Here is a 27,500-nt window from a genome sequence, read left to right as displayed (position 1 = left end):
TGCTCAAATGTATGCTTGGGTCTTTGTATATTTATCAAACCTTTAAATTAAACAAGACTAGCTAAAGAAGTGTCTTAAGCAGAGCAAGATAACTGGGAACTGTGTCATTTCTTTTACCATTTTTGTTACCCAACTTATACAATGCGCAAAGTGCTAAGCAACACTACAAAAACACATTTACATCAACACTGAAGACCTGGGGAAATGAAATCCAACAATTTTATTTTAATGAGCTGTATTTTCTAAATTTTTGTTTTATTTTTTCCTGTTTTCATACAGTATTGAAAACAAAACGCGGCACATTCACATTTTCCCGAGGAACTGTAAAGATGATCTCTACAGGGATAAACGTTGTAAAGCCTGAAGCTCAATCAATTGATGTTGAAAACTCTCAAAGGGAGTAAAGGCTTGATCTGAATGGTCTAGAACATGTACTGTAATTTAATAGAAGAGATGGTCGTCTTAATATTTAATGATTTAAAAGAACTTCTCAGTCCATGCGGAAGAGTACAGTCCAAGAATAAATCAAATTTCTGAACGCATTTTATGCTACATATGTGTATACTTTGCGATCCTCAGGTGTTCGTGCCAAATATTCTCTCTCAATAAGTCCTTCAATACGTTTCTTAATAACAACTGGACTTGGTAAGAATCGAGCCTTCAACTGCTGAGTTACCTAAAAGAGAAAGTAGAAAAACTAATTCCTACCAGAAAAATTTTTAAATGTGTAACATTTCCATATAAACACACGAAAATTCTCATCTTTGAAAAGAACTGATGTGTCATTTTAAGATTCAGCTCAAACTCTAGTAATTTGATTACCAAACTAACTTTAAATTAAAAAAGGCTTTATTTGAAAATGTAATATACATTTTCTACATGGGTTAGAACATGCCTCCTTCACATGAGAATATGAGTGCTGAAGTGGGTTAGTAGTTGAATTAATTGGAATATATTAGCATGAATGAATAGCACATTATGGTTTAACCATTTTGATGGTCTAAATCTACTAACTTCTGGGTTACTCCCCCAATTCATAGAATTTAGGAAGCATAATGTATTTAAGAGCACAGACTCTCAGGGCGCCTGGGTGGCTCAGTTGGTTGAGAGACCGCCTGCAGTTCAGGTCACGATCCTGGAGTTCCAAGATCAAGTCCCGAATCGGTCTCCCTGCTCACAGCAGAGAGTCTGCTTCTCCCTCTGACCCTCCTCCCTCTCATGCGCATTCTCTCAAATAAATAAATAAAATCTTAAAAAAAAAAAAAAGGAGCACAGACTCCGGACCCCAGAGTACCTAGATTCAAATCCCAGCTCTCCCATTTACGAGTACTGGGCCCCTGGGAAAGTTAAATGAATGTCATCAAGTCACTGCATATGCTAAATGAATTAATGATGCTGCCTGGTCCTGGTCAAAGTGCCACTGCTGTCATTCTTTTCTCCAGCTGCTGTCGGGATTCTAGGTACTGTGATATTGGTAAAAATAAAATGCTAACTACAGCAGCAGCCAAAATCTGACTATGCACTGTGTATTAGTCCCTCTGTATATATTAATTTATTTAATGCTCTTAATCCTGCAAAGTAGGTTGTCTCCTTTTACAAATGAGGAAAATAGCCAGATAGGAAGACTGACATGCACTAAAAGTAAATACAGCCAGCAGTCAGAGATGAGAATCTAAACCTTTCTGCCCCCAAAGTTCATGCTCTCCCTACTGATCCACCCTGCCTCTCGTACAGAACACCCATCCATCCACAAGCCAGTTTTCCTTTTACTCCTGTTGGGAGAGTTCACTTCCCAAGGCCACAATGGAATGACAATTCTTTGAAATCTGAACTTCAGCACTTCTGCCTCCAGCTACAATCTACCTCCCTTCTAGTATTATCACTCCAGTATCAACAAACTTGTTCTCAATCCAGGTGAGATCTCTCATCCTCTGACCCTTCTTCTAAGCTACTAACAACTTCTTTTGACCTTACATCCTTGATGGGGTCCAGACTGCATGCAAGATCACTTTTAGCTACACTCTCAACAGTACCTCAACTCCCAGATTCCTTTGGTTCTCTTCAACAAACATCTGGCTCCACATTTACTACATCATTCAGAATCTACTACTCAGTTCCTTGCTGAGTAAAGTCGTCGTTTTTACACCTTCAGGGCAGACTAGGAGACAAGATGCAGCCCACAGGCCAAACATAGCCCCGCAGCCTATTTTGTAAATCCTTAACTGGAACGCAGCCACACCTTTTGTTATCGGTGGCTGCTTTCACACTGCAACTGGCCATTAAAAAAAAAGTCCGCCAATCTCTGGTATACAGTGATAACACAAATTTAATGTGTTCGAGTTCAGCAAGTTCCTGAGCACCATCACCTCACATCCTGTTTCAGTCTGCAATTCCTCACACTCCCACCACCTTGCACATATGCATTTATTCACACTTGCATCCACCCTGGTTTAGCACAGCCCCTGCACCCTGCCCTGGGTTCTCGAGAGAGGCATAGTCAGTACGATCTTTGTCAACATGTCTACAACCCACCTGTGTTCCCTACACAGTCCTCTCACCTTTCAAGTCCTCTCACCCCATTTTCTTTCAAGTATTCCTTCTTTCTTCCTAGGCTATAAACATGCTGAGTACCTTCCCATCAGAAAAACAAAATCCAGGACACCTCAACTTCACCCTCAGTCCTGAAGGACAAGGCCCTCTCTTGGTCCTTTCAGCTCCACTTCCTTCTCGAGACTCTGCCGCCACTGTCACTCTACCAGAGTCATGAAAATGGCTGGGAAAACTAATGAGTCACCTAGTTGCCAACATGTCGTGAGTTTTGCAATGACTGACCAATCCCTCAGGTAATTCTCTTCCTCTGCCATTTGATGTAAAGTCGGCTTGTACAGAATACCACTAATGCAGAACACAGTAGCACGCTGCCCCTCCCTCCCTCCATTTAGCCTCCAAGCCAGAAACCTACGGGTCCTTGACTCCCCTTGGGTCCCATGACCAGTCAGTGTCCTGCCCATTCGACTTCCCATTCGTCTTCACTTAGCTCTCTATCCTCTACCACCAATACTTTATTCAGCCCTCATCATTTCTTACCTATTTCAATGGCAACACTTATTTTTAGAAATAAAGGTAGCTTGTTTAACACAAAAAGATTAAGTAGCAGGGAAAATTTTTTATTCATGTGTTATTATTCTATTATTTTTTATTACAAATATATTAGTTCTTAAAGTGTGCATATTTGGATGTCCTGCTGTGTTTAATTATCAAGTAAGTGCCATACTTTGAATGATAAGTGTTACCTGACTCTGGTTTCCTAATTTTAAAATTATAAACAACTTGAATATAGTGATTTCCTAAATTTGAACTGTTAATATTATTTTGCTTTTCCTACATTAATCTAGTCTTGAAGCACCCTCACCTCTGCTACTAATACATTGTGCTGCATCTTCTTTCTGGATTTCATTATCCTCACGATAGCAGCTTCGATCTCATGTTTTCTGTCATCATCCACTTTCTGCCTCGTTTCTTTCCTTTCTGGGTCAGATTCACCTTGTTTGGCAGCAACTAAAAGAAAAAGACACTTACCATGTAATTACCATGTAATGAAAAAATGCAGTTTATAATAAACAAACAATTTAGTATTATCCACAGAGAAAAACCAATTTCAACCTGAGTATACACACAGATTTATTAATTCAAGTAAACATTCAAAAGACACCTAATTCAACATTTTAACAAATATTTAAATAATTAACAATCACGGATCTAAAAATCTTGCAATTGTAACTTATTCTTTTTAAATTTAGGAATTTAATTTTATAGAGAGAATAAAACCAATTTTATTTTTATAAAATACAAGGATTCCTCTCCTGGAAGAAAAATGGTAGCTGGATGTATTTAGTAGTAAAATTACCAGTAAATAATTTTCATTACAGGGCCAACTAGTATTTTACTAACATCATGCCAAGATATTTTAAGAGGAGGATAGAGTTATACATTGCCAAGATGCAGTTAGCTCAATAAACAGAAAGTACCACTGGGATGTCAGTTAAAGGAGCAAGTAATTTATTTGTACCTGTCACAGACTACCTAAAAATTTGTATCTTACTGATTTTTTTTGGTCACAATCTCATTATCACTAATGCACACTCTATTCCAACCTTTTGGAGAAGAGAAGTCTTACTCTGTTATTCCCTACCGTCTTCAAGGCAATTGCTCAGGGAATAAATACAGAAGCCCCTTTCTTTTATAACTCTGCTCTAATTGAAGTAAGAGACAAAGAAAAATGGCAACTGATTTTTCATTTATTTGGTCATCAATGAGAGACAGATAAGAAATTTCTGGAGGCAGAAACTCGAAAACTACAAAGAAGCACATAAGACATTGCTGACTTACGCATGGACACACCCACAAGATAGCAGACTGTACAATTTAGTAGAACATCATTCTGGTGTACATATCCATTCAGCTGTTTCTAATTAGAACCCCTTGGTTAAGAATTCTATTTTCAGTATCTTTTCCCAAGTTAAAGATAATCAATATCTTAACAAAAAAGAGTAAAATTAGATTAAGATGACCTACTAAAAAAGAATAATGCTTTTCCTCAAAAAAGTCAATGTCATTAAAAAAAAGGGGGGGTACTGGTTTAGAGTAAATAGAAACTAAAAAGACATAAAAATCAATGTAATGGGGAGACCATGATTGAATCCTGGATTTAAAAAGTAAGATATGAAAGACTTTTTTTTTTTTTAAGATTTATTTTAAAGAGAGAGCGAGAGAGTGTGAGCGAGGAGGGGGGCGGGGAGGGAGAAGAGAGAATCTCAAGCAGACTCCCCACTGAGGGCAGAGCCCAACTCAGGGCCTGATCCCATGACCATGAGATCATGACTTGAGCTGAAATCAAGAGTTAGATGCTTAACCAACTGAGCCACCCAGGTGCTCCTGAAAGGCATTTTCTGAGACAACTGTGGACAAATAAATATGGGTGGTACATAAATATTTATTTATATAAATAAATATGTTTGGAATTATTAATTTTCTTCGGTGTGATACAGTACTACAATTACTTTAGAAAATATCTTAGTCTAGGGGCACCTGGGTGGCTCAGTCGTTAAGCGTCTGCCTTCAGCTCATGATCCCAGGGTCCTGGGATCGAGCCCCACATCAGGCTTCCTGCTCAGCCAGAAGCCTGATTCTCCCTCTAGCCCTCCCCCTGCTTGTGTTCCCTCTCTCGCTGTCTCTCTGCCAAATAAATAAATAAAATCTTAAAAAAAAAAAAATCTTAGTCTATTTTGGCAGGTGGGGAGAGGTGTGATGTTTGCTGATTAATTTAAAATACTGTAGCAAATATATACATATATGGAGGGAGAGGGGGAGAGTGGGGTCAAAGGCACCAGAGCAAATGGGGCAGAAAGTTTAAGGACTCAAAATACTGGTGATGGCCATATACCTTCGTCCATTATGGTATTTCTTTTTCTATGGATTTGAAAATACTTAAAATAAAAAGTTGGAGGAAGAAATAATTTTTTAAAACAATCTATTTCATTCTGTAGGATTTGGCCACCTAAAGAGGTATTTTCCAAGATAAATGGGAAGACTGTGGTGATACACACTGAATTATGTTTTTTAAAATGTGAGGGCAGAAGCTCACTCCCAGAGCCTCACACCATACCCTTCCCTTAAGAAGAAGGTAACAGAGGCATTTGCTTGTGCAATGGATACATATGTATCTAGCTGTATCAGGGAAAAGGAAAGGGCAAGGGGAACGTGACTGGTGGTGGCGGGGAGGACTGTGAACAATGGAAACTGCTGTGGATTACAACAAATCTAATTCTTTTCAAAGGCTGTGTTATTTGAGTAATACTTTTAACTTCTTTGTTTGAACATCTATTACTGACTATAGTAAAGGCAGAATTAGGTAAGGACAGAGTCTCTGAATCTTTGACTATGAGCCAAAAGGCAAGGATATATTTTGACAACTTAAGAAAATCTGTGTGGTCACAATACTTATCACAGAGAGAAAATTTTAATGTATACAAAACATTTTTAAGAGTCATGATAATCTAAGTAATATTTCAAAATGAAAACATTATTTCTTTCCAGAATTTTATAGCTGAAAAGAACTTTAAGAGATCATCTAGTTGAATTCCTTGTCATATATAACTGTATTCCTATTTTAATTAAGATTTATTTTTTTGATTTTTTATTTTTTTTTAAAGATTTTATTTATTTATTTGACAGAGAGAGACACAGCAAGAGAGGGAACACAAGCAGGGGGAGCAGGAGAGGGAGAAGCAGGCTTCCCGCCAAGCAGGGAGCCCAATGCGGGGCTCGATCCCAGGACCCTGGGATCATGACCTGAGCTGAAGGCAGATGCTTAACGACTGAGCCACCCAGGCGCCCCTATTTTAATTAGATTTAAAGTACTATATACACACACTTAACATCAAAATTTTATATTTTTTTAAAAAATTTATTTATTTATTTGAGAGTGAGCAAGAGTGAGATTGTGGGGGGCGGTGACAGAGGGAGGAGGGAGAGAGAATCCCAAGCAGGCCCCACGCCTAGCACAGACCCTGACTCAGGGCTCAATCTCACAACCCCACGATCATGACCTGAGCTGAAATTGAGAGTTGGACACTTAACCGAATGGGCCACCCAGGCACCCTTAAAAAATTCTATTTTAATTAGATCTAAAATACTACACAAAGACCACCACCACCCAAAATTAAAAATCCATGAAGAGAAGACTATTTTTTTGATGACAATAATAGTATCTGAAAATATTACTGCTGGACATGATGGAATCTGGGCTTACAAAGAGTTACTTATTTAGGGTAAAGCAGGGTGAGGTTTGGTAATTCAGATATATGTATATCACCACATATCTAGATTCCTCTAAATCTAGGATACAAATAAGTCCTAAAATCCAAAACCTGTATCTGCCTAAAACTATGAAGTCTTTTATCTTACACTAGGAAAAACAAATATTTTATTTCATAACTCTCTTTAATGTAGTTCTATTTCATTTTCAATTTACATCTGTGTCCAAACATGGGGCCATTTTGGTGATGAAGATACAATGATATGGTCTGCAACCATGGGACAAAGTAGGCAATGTTTTAAAAGAGACACCACTCTGCTTCAGAGGGCATACAAATCCAATCAGGGTCAAAAAGGTCAGCAGAAGTGTGTATGTAACATTTCTGAATGAATGTAATCTGGCAATCAATTATATATTTGACATAAAAATAATTTTTAAAAGACCTCATCTTTTTATTAATGTATAATGTAAATACAATTTTTTAAAATCAAAAGAACTGCATCATTTTAAAACTTACTTTAAAATACTATTTTACTACATAGACTACATACATAGCTGTAATGGATGAAGTCAGCCCTGGGAAGTTTATCTAATACTAAATTTGAAATCAGGGAGCAAACTATATTAGAATTTTATTATTTTTTTAAAGATTTTATTTATTTGACAGAGAGAGACACAGCAAGAAACGAACACAAGCAGGGGGAGTAGGAGAGGGAGAAGCAGGCTTCCCACGGAGCAGGGAGCCCGATGCAGGGCTCGATTCCAGGACCCTGGCATCATGACCTGAGCCAAAGGCATACGCTTAAGGACTGAGCCACTCGTGTTAGAATTTTAAACATCAGTAAAAGTAAAGTGCCTTTTCCCCTTCATGTACATAGAAAACACACACCATACATTATGTTAAATATATAGTAGGATGTTCATTATTAATTAAAACTAAAAACATACTAAAAATTGTTCACAATAGGATCATTTCTATGTTTTTAGAGAGATAATACGGGTTTTAAAGGTTTTGAAACTTAAAAGACTATTAAACATAAAGAGCTGCATCTGAAAATCACACTGGATAGATAACCCCAACTTTGAGAAATCTGTAAATCAGTTTTAAAAATAGATGTCATTAGTTAACTCAGTTAAAAAGTTATTTTGTAACTACCAATATATTAACAAAATTTTATTTCCTTCTCGAAAACCATATAGAAATAAGTACCCTGTTCACACCACCAATTACTTTTTTAAATACTTACTGAACTTGGATTCAACTGTATTTTGACAGGAACACATATGAATAAAAACTACTTAATTCCTTAAGCCTATGTGTCATGCAGCACCAGAAAAGCATTACTTTTTTTATTTTTTATTTTTTTAAGACTTATTTATTACACAGAGAGAGAGAGTGAGTGAGCACAAGCAGAGGGAGCAGCATGCAGAGGGAGAGGGAGAAGCAGACTCCCCGCTCTGCAGGGAACCCCATACAGGACTCGAACCCAGGACCCTGGCATCATGACCTGAGCTGAAGGCAGGACACTTAACCGACTGAGCCACCCTGGCGCCCCAAGCATTATTTTTTTTAAAGACAGAAATCCAACAGATGATAATTTCTTTAGAGGAAAAAGTACCATTTTTCTAAGAGGAAACATATAATTCCAGATACCTGTTTGAATCTTGACTCTGTGTAGTTTGGATGTGAACTGATCATTAACTGTGAATATGTGGCCGTTTTCTATTTCCTTGGACTTGGGCTCTTTTGTAAGAACCCGCTGTGTTGGTTTACCACAGGCGAGGGACTGCAGAGCTCTAACAAGTTCTCTTTCAGGGATATCCGTCTCTTGTTGAATTTCCTGAAATTCCATCAGATTGACATAATTAGACTTTTTGAAAGATTACAGATTAGTTAATTAGTAAAGTAAAACTGACCAAGCAGGAAGGAGTTAGAGAGAGGTATTAAAAAGATAATTTACAACAAAGAACTCCCTTTACAACAAAGAATTAGGACCCTTCACTAAAATCTCACTTATTTGGAGAAACTATAGAGAAAATGGTGATTCAAATTACAAAATATTGAAAAGACATGTACTTTTTTGTTTCAGAAGATACAAGGCCTGGTCTAAAAATGTCATCCAGCAGAGATTATTACTGACCTGCTTTAATATTTAGGTAAAAATAAAGTGTTAACCAACATAGCACTGCTAATTTTAGAAATACTCTACAATCTTCCTCCCAAGTTGATCCACACTACTTCTGCTCAGCAACTTCCTTCATAGAAAGAAGCAAAGTGAGCCTGAGCTAAGGCCTTCTATCATACAATCAAAATTTATAATCCAAGTTGACTGTATTTACTGCCTGTATGACCAAATGAAAAAAAAATTAAATACCTGATAATTCTAGAAAAACATGAAAAACAGTTAAGAAATCTGTTTTGAAGTGCAGGTGATAATTTTTGCTACATATCATGGTATAAATAAAATGTAATACTGAAAAAAAAGCAGTATGAAGAATGAATGTGTAATTTTTTGGTTCATTATGTGCCTCTTAGGTCCATAGGACATTATGAGAATTGCACACGTATATGATTCAGTTCCTACACGTCTACAGGGATGTATGATGCCACAAAGTCTTCACAGTAGGATATATCACTCTGATTTACTATCCAGAGCTATTTCTTTCTCAAATGCAGCTCAGGAAGAATGGGCATGAAGATGGGGACATTGATTATGTAACTGATCTGGAGAGTCATTCTCTCTTTCACAAATCTGAGCAACAGCTCAAGTTGCTCTAAAGGACTGTCAGGTAAGTGAGCATTGAGAGAAACTTAGTGATGATGAGGCACATTCCTTTGCCTCAAATGATCTCTGTATGTCTACCTATGTTAGCCATTTCAAATGCTATAAATGTTAATTCCAGCAAGTTAAATAGGTGCTGTTATTAGAATGTTGATAATTATTATGTACATGCTAAAGGTGACTTATTTACATATGTTATTGCTTAATCATATTCAAAGAACCAGAAATACCTTCTTAGGTGATATTTTACAATTACAGATCATTCCCATAGGGAACTATTGCAATTCGGCGTGCATCCTTTATGACTTTTCCTACGTATCTACATACACACACAGGAATACAAATACACATGTATGTAACATGAACATGCCCATTCAGACAGTGGTATTAATGTTAAACATAAATGGAATACCTCCTCCTAACATGTAAATTTCCCATCTGGGCACATGTGCCCTTTCATATTCTTTTGCTTTTATTGCCCTTTTGCTGGAAGTCTTCTACCTTTCTTGTTAGAATGATTCCTAGGAAGATTATGATTCTTATTTAAAATACAACTTTCCTCATCTCATTTTCTGATTAACTCTGATTTATAGAAAAGTTGATTTTTCAAATGAACTCTCCTCAATGTTCTCAGATGATTACACACTGTCTACAAATTCTGTCAACTCCAGGTATCTTATAAAACTTTTTTTTTCTTGGTGTGTTAGTTAGGACTTATAAAACAATACTGAGTAATAGTAATAAGGGCAGATATCCTAAAGCTTGTTCCTAACTTTAATGGGAAGGGGTCTAATATTTTACTACTAACTGCTGCTTGCTTAGGTCTCTCATCAGATATATCCGTATGACATTAAAGGCATTTCATTCTATTGTTAGGTGGTTAAGGGTCCCCCATATCCTGGAAATATGAAACGAAGACTTGACTTCTACAAATGCTTTTTGTACATCTGTAGAAATCATTAATTGGTCTTCTCCTTGAAATGTCTGGCAAGACAGCATGTGGTTGGTTAACTTATTATATAATAAAATCTGAACTATATTTTAACAAATTTCTTCTTTGTATTAAAGGAATAAATCCTATTTGGACACACAGAATCATTCTTTCAATACACTGCTGAATAGGACTAGCTAATATTTTATTTAAGATTTGTGCATTTAAGGTTGAATAACCTACAGCTTTTTCTTTTTTGTAGTCTCCTTGTTCACTTTTAGTAATAAGGTTATGCCAGCCTCAGGTATTTCCCAAGAGCAATCTGGGTATTTTGTTTCTGAGTTCAAAGTTCTCTGTAAAGCTTTCAATTTTAATTTGCTAATTATGAAATCTTCTGTATCTTCTTTTTTATTGTCTGGTCAGTCAGTACATCTGTGAGGGACTTCTATGATTGTGAATTGTCTATTTCACCTTGTACTTCAACCATTTTCCTTTATATGATGTGAAATTATGTCACTAATGATTGTTATAACTTCTTAATGAAATATCAATTATCACTGTTGCTTGACCATTTTCTATTTTTATTCTACTGCCCGACATTAATTTTGCTATTGTCCATAATTAGTTTTTATACTTCAGACTCTTTCTCAGAAAAATTTAAGAACTATAATGAAGAACATTCAGAAAAATATGTATTAATAATTAATACCCATATCTCTTTCAAAAACCAAATGCTAGTTAATAATAATCCAAGCTACAGACTACCACTTTATGTATGTCCTGATTTTAGCTGTTTTAAATAATATAAATTTCTATTAATTAAAGAAATACATAAAAAAAGGAAAAAGCTTTAGCAGCCTGACTATGTGGATGAATGTGACACTATGAATAAATGCCACCTTCTGCAGGCAGCTTCCAAGATGGCCTGTAATGATCCTGGTATGTTTTACCCCTGTGTGATCCCCTCACCGTATCAGGGCTGACTTGGGTGATCAAGAAAATCCGAAAGTGACAATATGTGACTTCTAAGGCTAGGTCACAAAGGCACTTCAGGTTCTGCCTGGGTCTCTTGGATGGCTTGCTTTAGGGAGGAGAATTAGCCACCAGGACGCAAGGACAATCATGTGGTTAAGGCCCATGTGAAGAGAAACTAAGACCTCTTTATCAACAGGCGAAATGAACTTGTCAGCCCTGTGGAAGGAAGAGTATACCAATAGCTCAGAAGTGTGTTTTCCAGCCCCAGACAAACATTAGATGACTGATGCCGCAGCTGACATCTTCACAACCGCATGAGAAACTCTGAGCCAAAACTACCCAACCGAGCCCCACCTAAATCTTTAACCCACAGAACTAGGAAAGAGAATAAATTGTTGGTGGTTGTTTTAACCCCTAGGTTTTAAGATGTGTTATGCAGCATTAAGTAATACGCCATTTTACTGAACTCGTAAAAAAACAATGTTGAAGTTTCAAAATCAGCTTCCTTTTAAAAAGTATTAAATACTTTTAACTATCTTCTCCAATTTGTGGAGATGATTTCTGTAAAAGAGCCAGCTAATAATAACTTACGCAGCAGAGTACAATGAAATACATGGTATGAGTACCAACTTGAAGTGCCTTCTCACAATGCCCCTGGTTCAAGATGCAAGCAGCCAGAAGGCTTTAGGAGCCACAGGAATAGCATCCTACAGATGCCATTTACACTCAGGCATCTGGTTTGTGACTTAGCTAAAATGTGAAATATTAGAAGAACTTTCTGCTTAATTTTATCCTCTATGTAATGATGCTCATTAGCCTTAGTGATCCCAAGCTGGTGGGGCAAGGGAAGAGTAAGCCTGAACCACTAAAATTACTAGTAATTCTAATAACAGCTTTAGAAAATTAGATTATGTTTTTGTTTCTCCCATTACTTTCACTAGGTCTTTACAAAGCACGACTCTGAAAACCAACATTAGCATTTATCAAGCAGTTTATTTTGTTTAAAATATATTACCCATGGCAGCTGCAGAGTACAACAGTCAAGCTGTTAGAGATGATTTAATTCCACCTCTGTCTGAAGAGGCTTACAAGTTGAGTAAGGTACTCAATACTTGCTTACTCAATATCCTTGGTACTAAATCACATGTAACTTGTGCTTGACAATTAAGGTTACTCCCTAGGTAAGACATATCTGGAAACAGGTAAGAGCAAAACCTTTTGACTTAGCCACTGACCTAAAACACCTGGGTTTTAAAACATTTCCTTGAGGTGTATCACATAAAAATATTCATTTAATTATATCTATTACATAAATGGAACTATAGAGGCAGGTATTAAAATAGGCCTACAATTTAATTTTACTCTAAATTTCGAATTTTAACTTATTTCTACGTTCACCTATATCTGAAAACTGACTTTCAACTAAGTATAAATATGGCAGGATTTTACAGCTTTTCAAAGTATTAATTCTTTACCTTAAATTTAAACTTAAGAATCGCATGATCTTTATTTCAACTCCAACGTACCCATTAAAGGTAAGGGAAAAGACCAAATGAATTTAATGTAATCAAAGGACTTAAAGGAGGAAAGAAAAAAAAGATGGGTATACAAAAGAAATTTGACACTATCAAGGTAGTGTAAAACTAGCCTAGGATAGACGGAGAAATCAATGAAATAGCTCAGAGTGTAGAAACAGACCCATACATATACGGTCAATTGATTTTTTTCATAAAGGTGGCCAAGGTAATTTAAAGGGAAAAGAACAATCTTTTTGACAAATGATGATGGAATGAACAACTGACTATCCGTGTGTGGGGGAAAATAAATCTTTATTTTTATTTTTTTAAAGTAAACTCTACCCCCAACACAGGGCTTGAACTCATGACTCTGAGGATCCAGTCATATGTTCTAATGACTGAGCCAGCCAGCCCCCCAAGGAGGGGAAATAATTCTTAATCCTTAATCTTAACCACATAAAAAAATTAACCTGAAACTGATCACAGACCTAAATGTGAAAGCTAAAACTAAAAAGCCACTTAGAATAAAATCAGAAGAAAATCTTTGAGACCTCAGGGTAACCAATAATTTCTTAGCTAGGATATCAAAAGCATGAGCTACAAAAGGAAAGAAGTGGCAACTTGACTTTTTTAATACTGAAAACTTATGCTCTTCAAAAAATGTCATTTAAAGAAAATGGAAAGGCAAATGACAGACTGAAAATATTCACAGCACATAGGTCTGACAAAGGATTTGTATCCAAAATTTATAAAAAGCTTTTAAACAACCCGATAAGGATAGGAACAGACACTTCACCAAACAAGATATATAAGTGGCAAAGGAACACAGAAAGGATGCTCAGCATCTTCATAGTCAAGGAAAGGCGAATTAAATCCACAATGAGATAAAATTACACACACCAAGTTAAACAGTTAAAATTAAAAGACTATTAAATTTTGCAGAGGATGTGGGGCAACTGGAACTCTCCTACACTGCTGGCAGGAATGTAAAACAGCACAACACTTTGGGACACAGTTTGGGTCTCTTAAGAAGTTCAACGTATCTCTATTCATAACAGCCTAAATCTGGGAACAACCCAAAAGCCCATCAATAGGTGAATGGGTAAAGAAAATGTAGTAAATCCATATATTAGAGTATCACTCAGCAATAAAAAGGAATGAACTACGGAAACTATACACACACCAACATCGGTGAATCTCAAAAATATGTGGTATGTGAGAGAAACTGGGCAATAGCAACACATATTCTAGGATTCCATCTATCTGGAATTCTAGTAAGGCAAAACTAATCTACAGTGATATAAAGCGAATCACCAGCAGTCTGAGGACAGGGGGAGGGAACTGACTGCAAAGGAGGATAAAAATTTAGGGGGTAATATTTTGTACCTTGATTGTGATGGCACTTACACAGGTTCACAGATCTGTTAAAACTCATCAAATTATGCACTTAGATGGGACATGTTTTATCATGTAAAACTTTTGCTTCGATAAAGCTGATTTTTAAGAAACTAAATGAAATGTGACCCAATATGTGTATGGTGTTCATACAGTTCCACAGCCCAGTTTTATGCTGTTTTCTCTAATGGTACTCAAAGGTTACTTAATAATAACAATAATAATAGTAATACTCAAATAATAACTTTAAAGGTTACTCAAATAAGAAAGACTCCAGTAACAGGTGAGAATCAGAAACAATGCAAATGCTTAAAATTTATATAATCAACCCATACCTCAAATGTGTATTTTTCTCTATTATTAAAGAGCATTAATATGGTCATCTGGAAAGTGGAGACCTGCAATATGTGCTTCCGTGTATTAGAGCCAGTTACTTGTGCCCCTCCAACACCAACTTCGGATCCATCTTCCTGTTTCATTTTTTAAGAAATATAAGCAAGATAAAATTATCTCCTGATAACTTTAACTGTATGCTTTTCAAAGACAAGCACTGTAATATCCAACTCTCCCCTTAGCAAAACTACGTAACTTATTCCTACATAAAAAGGCAATGTCACTTAAAAAATGGGTATGTGTATGGGTATGGGTATGTGTACACACATACACACAGGCACACTAAGTCATTATTTAAGGACTGTCCTTTTTTCCCCATTATGAACATTTTAATGTATTTGAGCAAATAATGAATCAACAATTCCTTATAGTTATAGCTAAAATTATTTTAACAGTACACAATGGGATAATGGACTTAAAAGACAACACTGTCATTTTACAAGCTCCCAAAAGTAGCAGGGGTTTCCTTCTGTGTGGTCTGATCACAGGAGGAGATCAAATAACAGCACAGGATGGAGGGAAAAATCTCTGCCATCCTTGGGCCTATTCCTGCTCCATGATTTAAGTACAAAATAGAAATTTAAGTCTTCATATGAACTGTTTTTAAAACCCACTGATCTGTTTAATAAAACTTCAAAAGAAAACATGATTATTTAGGAAAAAATCCACTCCTCTAAAACAAAAGCAAGAATTAAAAGCCGAGTTTTTAATATCCTTACCTTTCCCACTTACACTCAAATATATAATAGTGTCAAACATTATTCAAGTAAATGAATTGTAAAGAATACTTCCCATTTCAATTAAATATAAAAATCAGAATGTGTAGACACTGACAATATTAAAAAAAAAAAAAGTGTTACAACAGTGACATATGAAACCAGTAGCACTATTATTAAAATATAAAATAAAACTTTTATTTGCTGCCTAAATAACAACTTGGGTATTTTTCCTTAATATTTCTCTAAAAGCTTTTTATTATTTCTCTATTTGAAGGCAAATGACTTTGATTTGATTTACACCCAAGCAATGAAAGTAAATGATTAGTCTAAACCTCACAATTTTCGATATAAAAAAATTACATTTTTTAAACGAAGGCAATTCACTAGTGCCTTGCTAATTTTTATAATAACCACTTTATTAATATTTTGTATATCTCACAGATCTTGTGAGTTTTCTGGTTTTGATCTATTGGAAATAAGGATTATAAAAGACTGAGAATTTTGAAAAGGGACTCATAGCTTTGTATACTCTCAAATCAATTTACATTTTATTATCTTATGCAATACTGTCTTATTATATATTCCTGAAGGAAGGCTAGGCTACTGATAGAGTCTTCATACTGTCCAATGAAGCTAGCAACTGAGAGAATAGAAGCTAAAGCCAGCTTCCCCTTTTGAGTATTTCAATTGAGTAGGAAAAATAAGAGAAATACATAATTTACCCAGGGTCAACAAAAACGAGAAATCAATTCTATAAACTAACTTTAAATTACTTAATGTAAGTGTGTTCAAACTATCAATATTTACCTTTTTAACTGGTCCATAAAATGTGGCATTGAGATCTGCGGAACCCATATGATGCTGGAGTGTGAGCTGTCGACCGCTGTGTTTGGCTAAGTAAAACCTTTAGCAGATCAAACCAGGTTTTAGAAAATCATGTAATTTACACATTTGGAATTATAAACTACAGGGTAACAACCCTTAACAAGCATCTATGTATAAGGGAAATGTTAATTTCTATTAGTATACTTTGCCCCTTGGCCTGCCGCTCAGCTGCTACTATTCATAAGATCACTTTTCTCCATATTAACCCAGTCATCAATTTGCTCTAAGCCAGAGGCAGACACCAACAATGCAAACTACACTCCTAACCATGGAAAACAAGCCTCTCCAAAGAGTTTAATGCAACTCATTTTTACATATTAAAAAGCATAAAGAACAATTTTTCCTTTTGAACATGAGGTAAAAAATGGAATAAATTCATCCTCAATCAGGGACACTATTGCTCAAGTTTATTTCAACTTTGGACAATTATTTGTACTTACAAACACAAAGTTTGATCTATGTTTACCTTCTGAATATCTCAAAAGCATGTCTTGGTGCTGGTGGGATGTTGCACTTTGGTGTGGCTGACTGAGTGGGCCAATAACCTGTCGTGAGCACCCGGACTGTGAGATCAACACCACCTAAAGATACCTGTGTAGAAGATAAAAAAGATGTCCCCCTCAAATTAACTAGGATTTGTTTTCCATTCCATATAGACACTGGGTTAGAGTTAGCCAAGTAGTTAGCTCCATGTCCAATATCTAGCAAATAAAACTTACCTTCTTAAAGATTAGATCAGTGTTTTCCAAATTTTAACTATCCTGGCAAATATCTGTAATTATTGCTTAAGATGCCGATTTTAAAATAATGACCAAAGCAGAGTTCTTAGTACACGAACAAAGTCTTACTGGTGTCACTGAGAGGAGTGAAGTTTTGGCCCTTATGGTTTTTTATATAAAATGTCAACAGGCCCTATCAGTATCATTTTAGAGAGAATTCTAAATCTTTCATCTTATGGATATTAATCTTTCATCTCAGCTTTTAAATATTTTTACCATCTTAACAACCTATTTCTACTATCCTGTTCACATTTCAACTACATTGATCAAAACTTTCATGTTTTCACATGTAGTTCTTATTTTAACAACCTCTGCAAAGGACACTACTGTAGATCCACTTCTACACAGTGCGCTCTAAAGATGCTGGATAATGGATAACCACCTCTACAAAACAGATGCTAGCATTACTGTCATGGTTATTTTCTTCTTTAGACATAATTTTTTTTTTTTTAAAGATTTTATTTATTCGAGACGCAGATACAGAGAGAGAGAGAGAGTGTGTGTGAGCAGGGGGAGAGGCAGAAGCAGGCTCCCCGCTGAGCCAGGAGCCCGATATGGGGCTTGATCCCAGGACCCTGGAATCATGACCTGAGCTGAAGGCAGACACTTAACCATCTGAGCCACGCAGGCGCCCCTATACATAAATTTTTAAGAAAACTAGAAAGCACGTTAATAGGAATTCCTCATGGTGAAATATTATCTTTATTATTGATATTCACAGCTTGTTCTAACCATTTTTCCGTATTTATCTAACCTGGATGATTCGTGATACAGATTTTTTAAAAGGGAGGGCTAAACTTCATAAATATCAAGAATACGCCACACTCAGATTCTTCACAAGTATCTACACTAAATGACTACTCAATTTTAAAGACGTTGAACTGGGGGGGCGGGGGGGAGCCTGGGTGGCTCAGTCAAGGTTAAATGGCTGCCTTTGGCTCAGGTCATGATCCCAGAGTCCAAGGATCAAGCCCCACGTTGGGCTCCCTGCTCAGAGGGGAGTCTGCTTCTCTCTCTGCCCTTCACCTGGCTCATGCTCTCTCTCTCTCTCTGTAAGAAAGGGAAGGGAAGGAAAAAGGAAAAAGGAAAGGGGAAAGGAAGGAAAAAGGAAAGGGGAAAGGAAAGGAAAGGAAAAAGGAAAAAGAAAAGGAAAGGAAAAGAAAAGAAAAAAAAAATCCTAAAAAACACAACAAAACAGAGGTTGAATTAGTAATCTTAAGATGCCTTAGAGGAGAGAGGGCCACAGGAGGGACTCTTAAACGACGAGCAGAGGTTGGCAGTGGGAGTGGCACATTTTCAAGTGGCAGTAATGGTGTCACAACTTGGTTTAATCCACCCAAGACAATAAAGTCTTTTCTCCTTTCTCCCATGTACTCACATGGCTTGCTCCCTAATCTTCAAATCTTTCCTCAAAACGTCAGTTTTTAAAGGAAGCCTTCCCTGACCACTTTGCCACTATAGATTTCCTCCATATCACCTATCACCAACTAAGGCGCTATATGCTTGCTTATCTTGTTTGTCATCTGTCTCCCAGATTAGAATGGAAGTTCCATCATGGAAGGGAATTAAGTCTCTTCCATTCTCTGCTCTCCATCATCCAGTGCCCAAACAATGCTTGGCATGGAAAGCACTTTTCTTTGCTAGATATTTGTTAAATGGAAAAAAAACAAAACAAAAAACAAAGAAACTCAAAGAACTATTGCTTTACTGGTTTCTAACTCCTCTTCCTATAGCTTTTTTAGTAATATTTTGAAGACATTCAACTTATATTCAAAGATAGTACATGACAGGGACAAGTATACAGAGACTGAGATATCAGAAAAGTCTGTTGGAATAGGATATGACTTGCCGATATAAATAAACAGAAATATAATAGCAAGCCTGGTTTCCCTGCCCCATCCCAGTTTTTAAAATAAAAACACAGGAAAAAACGGGCAAACACTTAAAATTTCCTTAAGCATAATAATTAAGATTTATCTAAATAAAATATACCACAAGTATTATTTGAATTTTAAGAGAGCACTTGTTATATTACTTCTTTTTATTTTTTTTTTAAGATTTTATTTATTTATTTGACAGAGAGAGACATAGTGAGAGAGGTAACACAAGCAGGGGGAGTGGGAGAGGAAGAAGCAGGCTTCCCGCTGAGCAGGGAGCCCGATGCGGGACTCGATCCCTGGACCCTGGGACCAGGACCTGAGCCGAAGGCAGATGCTTAATGGCTGAGCCACCCAGGCACCCCAATATATTACTTCTAAAAGTAAATGGAACAGCCACTCTCTTGATAAATTTCAATAGGCCAAGAGCACTTGAAGTTAGAGAAAGGTCTGATTGAGGATTGGTGATATTTTAAAAGAGCTCAAAGATTTCAGAAAGCTCAATATTTGTTCTGATAATTCTGCCACTTTTCATCAAATCTTTCTAATGTAGATTAAGGCTTAGGAAGACTTAAAGCTTAAGATCCTTAGCATAAACAATTAAAAAAAGCCAGTAACTGCAGGCAAATAATGGCCTTACAGTAAGTGGAAACCGCAACCAGATTAGCAGATATGTAACTCTGAGCATCTTGGTAAGTACTCTCACTGCAGTTCAAATTATTATTATTATTTTTTAAAGAATTTGTCAGAGAGAGAGAGAGAAAGAGAGAGCACGAGCAGAGGGAAGCGGCAGAGGGAGAAGCAGGCTCCCCACGGAGCAGGGAGCCCGATGTGGGACTCGATCCCAGGACCCTGGGATCATGACCTAAGCCAAAGGCAGACACTTAACGACTGAGCCACCCAGGCGTCCCCAGCTAACAAATTATTAAACAAATATTCTACCACAGAGTGCGAGAGATATTTGAATTATTAAGTGAAAAATACACAAACTTTATAACCAAAAATAACAGAATCTGATAAAATCATCATGCTGAACAACTAGCCCCCTCCCCTTTTTTAAAATGAACAACGGCAACAAAGTGGTCAAGAGTAAAGATCGTAATTTTCTTATCAAAAGACCTTCACCGATCACAGACAAGGTAATTAATTAGACACTTATATAGTGAAAGTGTTGAACCCACCCAGGAACATTTCTCTTACAGATGGTTTATTTCAACAAAATATTTACTCAGACCAGATTATATCCCTATAGCACTCAATATGTATAGAATTAGTGGAAGAAAAAAATAAACAGGAAAAATAATTCTATTGCATGAAAATATAATTATATTAATGTATCAGAATCAAGCACTAATCTCTATAAACAATCTAAAAAAGAAAAAAAGTATCTAGGATAACCACATTATTCAGTTCATGCCCAACAAAATTTCTATTTGTCACAGACCTGTATCTTTCCTGCTCTCAGCCCTTCTCCACAATAAACTTTATGAGGCAAATCATATAACTATTTACCATGCGGAGAGACCAGAAGTCCCTCTGAGTCAGAATGCCTTAATATATATATATATAATATAAATGTCCATTTCTATAGAATTAGGTATTTTCACATCATCTGTCTGTGATGAGACTGGGAGCAGTGTAAGTGATGGTTTCGTATCTAAATATCAAAGGAACGGGGGCGCCCTGGGTGGCTCAGGTGGTTAAGCGTCCAACTCTTGTTTCAATTCAGGTCATGATCTCAGGGTTGAGATCCAGCCCCCTGTCAGGCTCCATGCATGGAAGCTGCTTAAAATTCTCTCCTTCCCTCAGCCCTTCCCAACCAACTCCCCCTGCCCTGCATTTTCTCTCCAAAAAAAAAAAAAAAAAAGGGAGAGAGAGAGAAGAAAACCTCCAAATTTTTTAAGTAGCTGTTACAGGTCTTAATTATGCAGCTGTATATGGTCACTTGAGAAAGAAAACTTTTAAAGAAAACCTGTGGAGTTCTCTCAACTTAAGATGAAGCTGAAAAACATAAAAAAAAAAAAAAGAAAAAGAAAAAGAAACAAAATTCTGAACTTCATTAAATCCTCACAAAAACCCATCAGACTCCAAAGCCATGTAAGCTGCTGCTTTACTTCCTTCTGGGAGTCACAATACAAAACCATATTTATAACACGTTATAAATATGACGTAAAAAACGTCAGACCGCTTTATGCTGATCTTACAGATGAGAATACTGAAGTATATAGAGGAAGGTCAGGTAATGATTCTTAAGATCGCACAATCCTGGGGGGTAAAGTGAGAGAAGAGTACTAAACTCAGCAAGCTTGCCCAAGCCCTGTCTTCTTTCCACAATCTATAATGGTTACAACAGTGGAATCACTCTATCTATTAAATTTTCAGCACATTCCCTCAAGTGGAGAGGATAAACTAAGTTTTGGGAGAATAAGGAAAAAATATTTTTAACATTAATAGTTAAAAAAAGGGCTAATATGGGGGAGAATAATTTTTAAAGTACACACAGACAATACAAATGTTGCCACTAATACCACTTAAAGAAATGACACCAGTTCAGTTTAACATGGATGAAAGTGCTCATTATTAAAGACTTCACATAGACACATACACACAAGGAGCAATTAATGGAGAATCTTACCCCAGTTGCCTGTAGATGCTGCCTGAATTCATCCATAGTCGTGTTTGAGATGCTCATATCCCTAAACATTCCTTCCAGTTTTGATGTGAACTGACATCCACATTCAGTCTGTGGAAGAAACCGCAAATACACACAAACAAACAATGGATTTTTCTATGAGCAAATATACAAAGAAAGAAACTCTCCCACGTAACTGACATCCTTTCTGTATCTTTCCAGTAGCTGCTCTATGCCTGCGGCTACCAAACTTCAGTGTGTTTAAGAGTAACCCATGGATTTTATTTTAAAACGCAGGTTCACAGACTCTCTTGGAGATCCCAATACACCTCACTAAACGTATGGACGAACACTACGTGTTGAATAGGCAGCTCAGGTGATACCAGTACAGAAGTCCATGGCCCACACTTTGTGAAACGAAACTGAACGGTGACACTCCCTTTCCTACTTCCCTTGCACTATTCTTCCCCCAGATCTCCATGAATGTATCCTGCCACACCAAGAGAAATTCCAAACTCTGAATGTCCCAGAACATAAACAAATCTAAGTGTAACCTGCTCAAAAAATCCAGCTTTATTAACTTATAGAAATAAGCATTTTAAATCAATTAAATATTTTCTAATCACATGTTGTGGTGTTCAATCATGTGATAAACATTAGTAGGGGCGCATCATTCCAGCTTATATACACCTTACCTTTAACTTGGATATCATATTTTTTTCAGAGTCATCAGAAACACTTTTATTTGTGAGAAGTCTTCTTGCCAAATGTTGTTTATAATAACGTTCAAATACATCTTTTTCTTGCATAAACCTAAAAAGGACCATTGCCTTATCCAATATTGTTTCTACTTCTTGTTCTGTTAGCTGCAAAATCAATGAAAAGACAATTTAATAATTATAAAACTTTAGTTCTACAAAAATATCACCACAGTTCATCTGCAGTTTACAAACAAGACTGGGGTGCCTAGATGGCTCAGTGGGTTGATCATCTGACTCTTGATTTCAGCTCAGGTCATGATCTCAGAGTGGTGAGATCGAGCCCTGCATTGGGCTCTGTGCTGGGCTTTGAGCCTGCTTGGGATTCTCACTCTCCTCCTGCCCCTCCCCTCCCCCCCTCCCCCCCCTAAAACAAAAACAAGACTTGGGACAACAAACATAAATAGTCTGGTTGAGAGATGTTGTCAGGGGGGACCCAGTTTGAGAATGTGCCTCCTACTTCAGAGTAGCACCACTCTTTTACATCCTCATCTAGTGCAGCATGGATCAGGGACTGGAATTCCCTTCCCTAGAGGGCTACCACTGAATGGAGCAAATGAGGGGATAATGGCTGGATTAAAGGATGACTGAGAACAAATGAAATGAAAAATTTTTTTTTTTTTTAAGATTTTATTTATTTGAGACCACCGAGCAAGTGAGAGAGCACGAGCTGGGGGGGTGTGAGGGGCAGAGGGAGAAGCAGACTCTTCTGCTGAGCAGGTAGCCCGATGTGGGGCTCGATCCCAGGACCCTGGAATCATGACCTGAGCCGAAGGCAGAGGCTTAACCGACTGAGCCACCCCAGTGCCCCTGAAATGAAATTTTAATCACAAAAAAGAATCTTACAATGCTTTTCCATAGCATTTAGGCAGAAACTTACATAGGCAAAAGACAGATATTTTCTATCAGCTCATTCAAAATCTACGTTGTGCAAACAGAAGAGTAATAATTGGTTATATAATTCAAAGACTAAAAAGGCCCCTGTCCTTATCTTTTGAATAAAGGCAGGATGATATTGTAGCAGATTTTATTTAGCATATATTTAAAAATATGAAGACCAAATGGATGTTGTCTTTCCTATTGTGATCTTCCTCTTGTTTCTTCGTTGTTATAGCTGGCTGGAAAATCTGTGGCCATTTGCTGCTTTTCCCTTTTCTTTCACAAATTCTAAGATGAAGTTAAAAAGACCAATGTATATGTGATCACAATATACTTAATCTGATTTTCTACGCTGTGGTAAACTCCAAGATCCCAGATATATAATATAATAAAGGCTTTCAAACTACTTTCTGTTAGCAATTCTAATCTACTCCTTCACATTCTTGGCATCCAAGTATTACTGTTTGATATGTAACTCCCAGAACCAGATGACAGCAAGCAACATTCCATGCTATGGTATTTGTCTTCTAGTTCCCTATTACCTCTATAGCATATCAAATCCATAAAGACTGTTGAACAATTGTGGCTGTGTAGTTGTTTGGTTCTAATGTAAATTATACATTAAGTGAAATGTCAAAGTACCATTTCAGATACCTTAAACAATCCTTTTCAAACAACACAGCACACATTTAAAGCACAGCAAAGAACAGATGTAATTTCATATCTACAAAATTTCCTATTTTTATATTTCCTAATTTTATATACAATTTTAAATCTACAAATAAAACATAATGTGTTTTCAAATGCTTTAATACTTACCCCTTTGACTCCTTTCTTCAGCTTATCATCAATAAATAATGAGAGGTATTCAGGGGACCTGGAGTTGAGGTTGAGAAAATACTCAAAGTCACCCGCAATAGTTTGTTTAAAGAGCCGGTCATTATTGAACGATTCCTGGAGGAAGCGATCAAACCTACTCTTCAGATCCAATAAGCCCTTCCAAATAGAAACAAAGAAATTCAGGATACATTATAATAATTTTTTCTATAAACAATACACTTACAATCAGGTATGTTTATCTTAACTTTGCTGGTAATAAATGGGTGCATTCGGTGTTAAACTTACAGGTTCTGTATTATTATTTTCAGGACTTTATCTAAGCCCATATTAAACATGTCAGCAATGAGGAAAGTAGTCTATTTTCCATTTGTATATTACTCTATTGAAGATGACCTAAAGAACCTCTGTGCTATTTCTCCACAGCCTTCTCTGTCTTGACTGAATGGGTAAAGCCCAAGAAAATGAGCTTTAATTAAAGATGCACCAAAAAAGCGATTATGTATACTGAAACATGAAAAATTTGGAGCATAATTTATTCATTGTATTGCTTTAAAGCACATTTTTGAACAAAAGGTATTTAACTGAAAACAGTTATTTTTTTCTAATGCCCCAAAGTATATGAACACTAAAGCATACAAAAAAGTAGTTATTTTCACTCTTTAAATCATTTAAATAAGGTCTTCATCAAACAAGTTAACAAATGAAAAGCAGCGGCTGAGTTTGGTTGCCCGATACAAAGATACATACTTCACAAAATTCTAAAGTATTTAGGATAATTACACGTATTATTTTTCTGTTGGGAAAATTAAAGTAAAAAATACAAAATACATACAGCTCAGTAAAAGTGAACTTTTTATTAGTATATGTCAAAATTATTTTATCACAAACTTAAAGAGAATCTTCTGTATTCGCTTACCTGGATATAGTCAACAGGATTCTTTCCTTCTCCTTCCTCAGAAACAAGGGCTTTACCTTGCTCCCTCAGATAGGAACTCATACACTCACACATTGTTTTCAAGCCATTTGGCACACGACTAAATAACTTGTACATGCAAGCAAGGTCTGCAATCAGAAAGAACATACAAATCGACTACATTAAGGATTAAGGAAAAAAATGTGAATCTCTGTTTATTCTGATATGTGAACTTAAAGAAGCTTATTTTTCCATCACTACCACTTGCTGATCATGTGAAAAATTAGGAAAAAACACCCAGTGAAATAGAGAAAAGGAAAAAAATTAGGCTAGTTAATGGTTATTATTGCAACTTATGAAAGCTTTCAGATAAGATGCTTTGAGAGCATCAATAAAATGTCTCAGTACATTTTAGTTTACATGGAAGATGCTCATACAGCATAACAAAAAAGCCACACAAAAAAAGAAAACTGCAGCTTTGAGTTCCTACACAATTCTAATCCCAGAGCCCAGTAATACTACACAATGTCTATCAAAAGAATAACTTATTTACTGTGTAATTAGCAGTCATCAGAATAAGGGAAGAAATATAAAAACCAATTAAAAATCTTAGATATTTTTGCATACATCTATCTCAAAGTTCAAACAACATGACAATAAATGAAATAAAATATACCAGAATTTATTTCATTACACACCATGACAAAGTTTATATGAAACTTTTAGCATATATTTCTATTCCTTAGTATTTTCCTCAGAGCAATCCCTAATATTTCTCAAGTGATGTCCTAGGCCAATACCTGTATTTTAAAATTGGTTTATCTCACTGTATTATTCTTAGAATAATTCTGGATTCTGTCCATTTTTTTATATCATTTTCCACTAGATTAAAATGTGGAGGTAAAATACTGCTTTCCCCCATGTCTGGTGTTTCTTTGAAGTAAGAACTTACTGAGACTGTGTCAAAACTGTACAATGATATACAAAAACTTTATAATCGGAAAACTTTTGAAAATGGAGTTAGAATAGCAGTTTCTAGATTTGGGGCTAGGAAATTTTTTTCTATAAAGTGCCAGAGAGTAAATATTTTATAGAATTGTGGGCCATATGGTCTCTGTTGCAACTACTTCAGCTTTGTAACTGTAACAAGAAAGAAGCCACAGATAACACAGAAATGAATGGGCATGACTGTGTTCCCATAAAAGTTTATTTAAGGACACTGACATCTAAAAATTTATGTAATTTTCATATGCAATGAAATACGACTCTTCTTTTGATTTTTTTTTCCCCTTAACCAAACTGTTGGTGGGCCACATTTGGCAGACAGGCTATAATTTACCTACGCCGGTCTTCATTTTAACAGCTATTTAGATCCTAAAGTTGTATATTTAAAAAATACTTAGAAGCAAGTTTTACAAAAAGGGCTTCTAAAATTTGTTTCAGTGACTTTCAAAATCAAATTGTATTAAAAATATGTTTTCAGCAATAATACATGTCCAAAAAAAACTACATACAGCAAATCTTACAGTTTCTCACATTTGGCATAAATTATAACAACAACAACAACAACAAATTTCTTAAAAGATTTTATTTACTTTGAGAGAGAGAACGAGCACGAGCATGAGTGGGGTGAGGGGCAGAGAGAGAGAATCTCAAGCAGACTTCACACTGAGTGCAGAGCCCAATGTGGGGCTCGATCCCAGGACCCTGAGATCATGACCTTAGCCGAAATCAAGAGTCGGATGCTTAACCGACTGAGCCACCCAGGCACATCCCAAGAAGGGTCTAAAAAAAAGTAACTTTCTCTGGTTTAATGAAATTACAAATTTACATATAACTTTCAGGAAGAAATGTAAGCATTTCAAAACTCAAAGCAAGGACTACACTAGAGGAAGCATAGAAAACAGCCTCCTTTCCTACCATCTTACTTTTCTCTCCTCTTACATCCCTCCTCTCCTTTAAACTGTTCACTTAAAAATTGTTTTCCATTCCCTGCCAAGCTCTTAACTTAAACAGGCAACTTGTGTTTGTTTTATAAGAAGTAAGCAGCGGGGTGCCTGGGTGGCTCAGTCGTTGAGCGTCTGCCTTCGGCTCAGGTCATGGTCCCAGTGTCCTGGGATCGAGCCCCACACTGGGCTCCCTGCTCGGCAGCAGGAAGCCTGCTTCTCCCTCTCCTACTCCCCCTGCTTGTGCTCTCGCTCTTGTTGTCTTTCTGTCAAATAAATAAATGAAAATCTTTAAAAAAAAAAAAAAGAAGTAAGTAGCAAAATACTGCTAAGATATCATCTAAGAAGCAGGAAAATAGCAAGAGTACCATGTTTATTTTTTAATAGCTTATCAGTGATTTCTAAAGTCATAATTTTAAAGTAAAACTTCAGAAATTAAAAACAAGGACAACATGACTATT

General features: G+C 36.3%; 1 protein-coding gene across 2 annotated transcripts in view; it reads right to left on the bottom strand.

Annotated features, from left to right (window-relative positions):
• Positions 1 to 205: 205 nt before the first annotated feature.
• CUL3 (cullin 3) overlaps positions 206 to 27,500 on the bottom strand; it is a 93,169-nt gene continuing 65,874 nt past the window's right edge. For both annotated transcript variants that reach the window (XM_081813495.1, XM_081813496.1), the window contains 10 exons: positions 25,097 to 25,242; positions 24,160 to 24,336; positions 22,399 to 22,569; positions 21,707 to 21,814; positions 16,882 to 17,006; positions 16,338 to 16,434; positions 14,754 to 14,888; positions 8,472 to 8,658; positions 3,413 to 3,558; positions 206 to 676 (listed from right to left, as the gene is read on the bottom strand). In XM_081813495.1, coding sequence (XP_081669621.1) covers positions 545 to 676; positions 3,413 to 3,558; positions 8,472 to 8,658; positions 14,754 to 14,888; positions 16,338 to 16,434; positions 16,882 to 17,006; positions 21,707 to 21,814; positions 22,399 to 22,569; positions 24,160 to 24,336; positions 25,097 to 25,242 — 1,424 coding nt within the window. In that variant the 3' untranslated portion in view covers positions 206 to 544. The remainder of the gene's footprint in view (positions 677 to 3,412; positions 3,559 to 8,471; positions 8,659 to 14,753; positions 14,889 to 16,337; positions 16,435 to 16,881; positions 17,007 to 21,706; positions 21,815 to 22,398; positions 22,570 to 24,159; positions 24,337 to 25,096; positions 25,243 to 27,500) is intronic.

This window comes from Leptonychotes weddellii, chromosome 3, assembly GCF_054177405.1.
Source record: "Leptonychotes weddellii isolate Sample4059 chromosome 3, ASM5417740v2, whole genome shotgun sequence".
Classification (NCBI taxonomy): domain Eukaryota; kingdom Metazoa; phylum Chordata; class Mammalia; order Carnivora; family Phocidae; genus Leptonychotes; species Leptonychotes weddellii.
The sequence above is the reverse complement of the archived record's forward strand: the minus strand, read 5'-3'. Positions and strand labels throughout refer to the sequence as shown.